Source organism: Otolemur garnettii, unplaced genomic scaffold (genome assembly GCF_000181295.1).
Source record: "Otolemur garnettii isolate 467f Iridium unplaced genomic scaffold, OtoGar3 scaffold00091, whole genome shotgun sequence".
In the NCBI taxonomy this organism is placed as follows: domain Eukaryota; kingdom Metazoa; phylum Chordata; class Mammalia; order Primates; family Galagidae; genus Otolemur; species Otolemur garnettii.
The window spans coordinates 2,591,910-2,597,627 of record NW_003852486.1 but is presented as its reverse complement, the minus strand read 5'-3'; the positions used below and the strand labels follow the sequence as shown (position 1 = coordinate 2,597,627).

The following is a 5,718-nucleotide window of genomic DNA, read 5'->3' as shown; positions in this document are numbered from 1 at the left end:
TTATTTCCCCCGGATTCATCCCCCAGGGTCCAGACCACCTGCCTCCTCTCATCAATCCCATGCGCAGAAGCATCTAGTGAGGGGTTGGGCAAGAAGCTGGTGGCCAAAGTGGGCCCTTAAGATAGGGGAGATGCTGAATGTCCAGGTTACTCTCACCAGGAGTTCCCTTCCCAGTTCTTAGGTCTCTTTGACCCCAAAGGATCTCAAACTCCAGTGTGCTTAGAGACCCTGGAGGCCTGCCCTCTCCTCCCGGTCGCAGAGAGGCCGGCCAGGCGAGGCCCTGCCCTTCTGCGCCCTCGAGTCGGCTTCTCCTCCTGGACCGGCAGATGCCTAAATCGAACAAAGGATGGAGCAACTGCAGAAGACGACTCCCGGCATCTAGGCTGCCCCGCCGGAGCTGACTGGACGCCCCTGGCAGGCGCTGAAGCCGGTTTTCGGCTCTGGGTTTTGTAGGTTGGGAGAGGAATGTGTGCCCCCTCCCCCAAGCATTCTTCAGTCAATTGAGAATTCTCGATTTGGGGAAACTAGGGTCTAGGGTCAGGGTGTGGGATTAAAAACGGAGAGGGGGAGAGAGAGGTTTTTAATCTTTATGTTTCTTTTAACTCCGTTTCCCCCAGACACACACGGAAACACGCGCACACGCACACGCACACTGTCCCCAACCCAGTCATCCTCTGGGCCGGACGCTTGTCCTCGCCCATGCGCCCCCCCCCCATCCCGGTTCCTTAGTCCCATAGCCAGCCACCAAGGCTGGGTCCATAAACCGGAGGAAGTGCGGACGGGCAGGGTCCTGCCATGCCTGTCCCGGAGTCCGCGGTCATCACGTCCTTTACCCCCTTTGCCCTCAAGTCCCCTCTCTTCGCTATGCTTTCCACCCGGTGCCAGCGAGGGGTGTGAGCCAGTGAGCGCACTGGGGCAGAGGGAGGGCGGCGGGGGAGGCGCCGTCGGAGGGAGAGTAGACGTCAGGCGGGGGAGAGGGAGGGGGAGACTGGAGGGCGGGAGCGAGGGAGGAAGAGAAGGGGAGAGAAAGGGAGAGCAGCGCAGAGATCGGAAAAGACTCGGAGAGATAAAGCTGGAGTTTAGAAATAATTAAGGGCGGGGGCAGGGGGCGAGAAGCAGGACAGACAGGAAAGGGACTGGAGGGACGGAGAGAAAGACACGGAGGGAAGGGGACTGAGTTTGTGCGCGCGCACGCAGTGTGCGCGCGTTTGTGTGTGAGAGCGCGTGTGTCTGTGTGTGAGCGAGTGTGCGCGCGCCTGGGTCTGTGTTTGTGTGCGCGTGTCTGTGTGTGAGTGAGTGTGCGCGCGCGCGCGTGAGCGCGCAGGGGCGGCGCGGGCGGGCGGGGGCGGGCCCTGCTCCCTCCTCCCCAGCCCCTGCTCCAGCTCCCTCGCCAACTCCGGGCCCCAGCCGGGCGGGCGAGCTGGCAGCATGCTGAGCCTCCTCGTCTGGATCCTCACTCTCTCCGACACTTTCTCCCAAGGTAAGGGCCCCCTGCCTGCCCTGGACGCTCGTCTCTGCCCGGGGCCGAGGGATGCGCCCCGCAGGGGGAGCGCCGGGGTCCGGACGCCACGAGGCGGGGGCTTGGTCCGCGCGCGGAGCAGCCGGGGCTGGCGAGGAGTTTTCCGTTGATTTGCCCAAGTTGTTTCCTCTGGCTGCGCGGGAGAACCGAGAATGGGGGCAGGGAGGGCTGGAGGTCCGAGTAAAAAGGGGACTCGAACGCTCAAAGTCGCTTCCGGAGCCTCTGGCAGCCTTCCCTCTAGCGCCAGGGGTCCGTTTGCCTGGGTCCTGCCTAAGGGGAAGGCTGGATTTAGGATTTTGGAGGTTGGGATGCAAGGAAAGCTGGGTTCCACGCTCCCAAAGATGTTGCGGAGAAGATTCCCCCTCTCCATACCAGCCCTTCCGGCGGTCTAAGTCTGAACCCCAGCTCCTACTTGGGGTTGCCACCTCTAGAGGAAGGGAGAGGTGCTCGGGGGTCTCTGTGGGGATTTGGAACCCCTGACTGGGGAGAGTGGAATTCCAAGTACAGCATCAGGCTGGGCTGATATGGAGGAGGAACTCCAGGTGGACTGACACCCCACTTGGGGTAGGGAGAGTAGTGCTGTCTGGGACTTATTTGCGATTGGCAGGGGAGAGGCTGGCAGGTAAGGGAGGTGGCTGGAGGGGATGAGATTGTTAGTGTATGCTGGGCAGGGCTGGGGAGTGGGAGGGACTAGGGCTTAGGGAACCAAGGGCCTGGACTCCAGCCAGGGTTGGGGTCTGTGAAGTGGGTTCCTGCTTCTGGGGTCTGACTCTGAGGAAGCTTTAATCCTGTGGAGCTCCTCCCCCTCCCCCAAAATGGAGCTGACACGCAGGAATTGACACACAAACACCATAAAACAGTCACAGACGCTGAGACAGACGACTCACCTACAGAGGGAGGTGTACCCACAAACATCCCCCACACTGAGAGAGATATATGTACACAAAGACGCAGCACATCCCAGGATCCCAGGAGGACACAGCACATCCCAGGAGGACACATTCCTTCCCTAGACTGGCATAGACTCACACAAGCAGTAAACTCATGCCCATGGTGCATGTATGCAGGCAAGCCATCACAAGGACACACACAAACCCCTTTACAGACACAACCCTCAAGCAAACAAAGAAACTTGCTCAGACATTCGTTCATGTAGGCAGACACCTACGGAGATGTAGGGACTACAAAATGGAGGAGGTGGTCTCTTTTTTGGGGGGAGGAATCTGGAACTGGGAGGTCAGCAGTGCTAGAACAGCCTCCGGTATTAACTGCCTTGCTCTCAGTTCCATCCTGGGTTTGTGGGTGGGGTTTTACCCTGGTCCCCTCCTCCTTGCCAGGTGCCTCCCCAGCTCTGAAAGCGAAGGGGCTGAGTTAGGGAGGACAGGTCTGGCTTCATTTCCCCACACAGGGGACCCATGCCCCCCTCGACACACACTTAAGATAGGGGAAGGGCACACGTCCATGGTGTGAGCCAGGAGCGGGAGGTGGTGCCCTGGGGAAGGAGGCCTGGCCTCAGGGTTGGCGGGCCAGGCCAGCCCAGCCACTTGGCAGAAAGTTGGGAAGATGACTTAAGTTCTGACTTTGTTCAGCCAGGCTGCTGGAGGGGGGAGGGGGAGGGCTGGCGCTGAGGGGGTGGGGTCAGTACTGGTATGTGTCGGGGGCAAGCTTATGTCTGCTCCTTCCTTGCGGCCCTCACATGTCAGCAACATGGATACGAATGAGTGTTAAGGAACAAAAGCTGCAGTTAGCAAACAGGAGAGACATGTGGATTAAACCGGTACAGAAGTGTGTGTTGTGTGCCTTTCTCTCTTTGGAAAGGGGGAAGGGGTTGAGGAATGCTGAGCCTGAAACAGGGTAAGAGCAAAGACCCTGTGAAAGTGTCTGGGTGGGGGGGAGGTACCAAAGAAAAGAAAAGGAGAAAATAGACCTAGGGGAGAGGAAATCACTGAGTGAGGAAGCTCAAGCAAGGACCTGGGAGGAGGCAGGGAGGGAAGGAGTGGGGGTCTAGGGAGACAGGAACACACATGGGGGTGAGGGCTTTGTGAGACTCCATCTCTTTGGCCTCCATCCTTAAAAAGAAGGGGTTCTGGAGCTCTAGGTCAGGGACTGGGGCGGTAAGGGAAGAGGGGCTGCAGGGGGATAAGGGGTGGTGGTGAGGAGACGGAGGTGGGGAGTAGGTGGCAGAAGTCTATAGAATTCAGGGGAGCAGAGAGGAGGGGAAGGGGAGATTCAGCTCAGGCTGAGAATAAAAATCGCATTTTAAAGAATTTCAATGGGCTTCATCAATCTTCATTTTTCACTAAATAATTTTCTGTATCTTATCTAAATGAAAACCATTATCCTTCCCCCCATTTCCATCATGCGCCGGCTCCTCAGACTGATTGCGCCGAAAATTGAAATATTTATTCATTTTCTGGGAGATTTTCTCGCTCCCTAGTCTCAGGGAGGAGAAATTGAAAAAGAAAGATTATAGCTAATCAGAGCAATGTGGGATGACAGGCCGGCTCGGGGCGGGAGCTGCCTCCAGAGGCTGGGTGGATGTGGGGGTAGGAGGCAGGTCGTCATTCCAGCCCCTGGAGCTACCCTGGCATCCTTGCCACAGCTTTTGAAGGGAGTAGAGGGTAAAGGGAAGAGGCCCACAGACCTCTTCAATTCTGTATTCAGCCCTTTGTGTACAGCTACATCCTGGCAGGACCTCAGGTCTGCAGAATACTTGGGCTCTCCATACCACATAAGACACACACTCCAGATGTCCCACTTCTGCCCAGGGCAGGCCATTGAGGTTGAGGGAGAGGCAGGGGAGACGTGGCAGAAACCAGGATACTGGGCCCTCTCCTTGACCTTGACTGGACTCCTCTTTCTGCCTTCTGCTCACTTGGACCCAAAGGGAGGACATGAAGTAAGTACTCACGTGCCACAGCCTTGGGCTCCAGAGAGCCCCACTCAGGAGGAGGAATAGCCCAGGCTTTCTCACTCCCGCTCCTTCCCACACCTGAGTGATTGTCATCCTGGTTTTGCCTTAGTCCTCGGGACCTGGGGGCAGGAAGCCTCTCCTCTCCCCATCCACCCTACTTATTCCTCTAGGACCTCTTCCTGTCCTGGGGACTAAGTCTTACTTTCTCTGTTATCCTAGAGTTTTTGGCACAATACTAAACATATGGTAAGTGTCCCTTAGATATCAGTTGATTTGGTGAGAGCTCTGCAGTGTTGGAAGGAACGGAGCAGACTTGCAACCAGCTCCCATTTCCAGTGTTTGTTGGTTGTGTAAGCTTTGAGCAAGTTACCCGTCTTCTCTTTGCCTCAGTTTGCGCATCTGTAAAGTGAGGAGAATAGCGACACTTACAGGGTTGTGATGGCAGTTGAGTATGTTAATCTGTGGAAAGTTGGTGGAGCGGGTGTGTGGCACCATGAGACGTGCCCAACAAGTGAGCGGCTGGACATGAAGAGACAGGCCGCTGGGTTGTCTGCACCTCCTTTTCATTGCTGTGTTATGATTCTGTTTTCAGCCCCTGCCCAGATCCTTGGTCCTGGGCTTCAGTAAGCCTCTTCTTTGTATCTCTTTTAGAGAACACAGGGTTATGGCACAGCCCCCTACCCGACACCAGGAGAAACTGACCAGCCCCTCTCTGGTCACAAACCTCAGAAAAGGTCTGGGGAAGGGTCTTGAGGAGACAGCAAATTGGAAGAGGTTGGTGTTGGAACCAGAGAAGGAACCAGAGCCTTCTTGTGAGAAGAGGAGGGACGCTAGCCCCAAGGTGGCAGCATTTCAGAGTCTGGAAATAATAATGGTCATTTATTAAGCCCTTATGTTAACTACTTTATATGCATTATCTGATTTAATCTATACAACAGTCCCCTGAGCTGGCTCTGTAATTATCCCCATTTCATGGATGAGAAATGGAGGTTTAGACACATTGATTATATTGTTGGTAGTCTAGGAGCCAGCTGACCCCAGAGCCTGTACCTTCTGCTTTGGCCAGAGCTCCTCCGTGCCAGCCAGAGTTGATGCTGGGCTGGGACAGCATTTCTCCTCGCCCACAGCAGGAGAACTAGGAGGAAAAGGGGGTGAGTGTTTTATAAAGGTAAACTTATTCAAACTTTTAAAATAATCCTTTATTCTGAAATGCTATCCTACATTTTTTGGTGTAAATCATTTTTCTTTCATAATGTGACAGTGTTAAAGGCTTTTTTTTTTTTTT

At 55.4% G+C, this 5,718-nt stretch overlaps 1 protein-coding gene across 2 annotated transcripts in view; it reads left to right on the top strand.

The window, feature by feature from the left end:
* The first annotated feature begins 1,376 nt into the window (after positions 1-1,376).
* KIRREL1 (kirre like nephrin family adhesion molecule 1) overlaps positions 1,377-5,718 on the top strand; it is a 98,121-nt gene continuing 93,779 nt past the window's right edge. Inside the window, exon 1 of one of the 2 annotated variants that reach the window (XM_003795229.2) lies at positions 1,377-1,480. In XM_003795229.2, coding sequence (XP_003795277.1) covers positions 1,429-1,480 — 52 coding nt within the window. In that variant the 5' untranslated portion in view covers positions 1,377-1,428. The remainder of the gene's footprint in view (positions 1,481-5,718) is intronic. The other variant, XM_003795230.1, reaches the window with a different exon arrangement.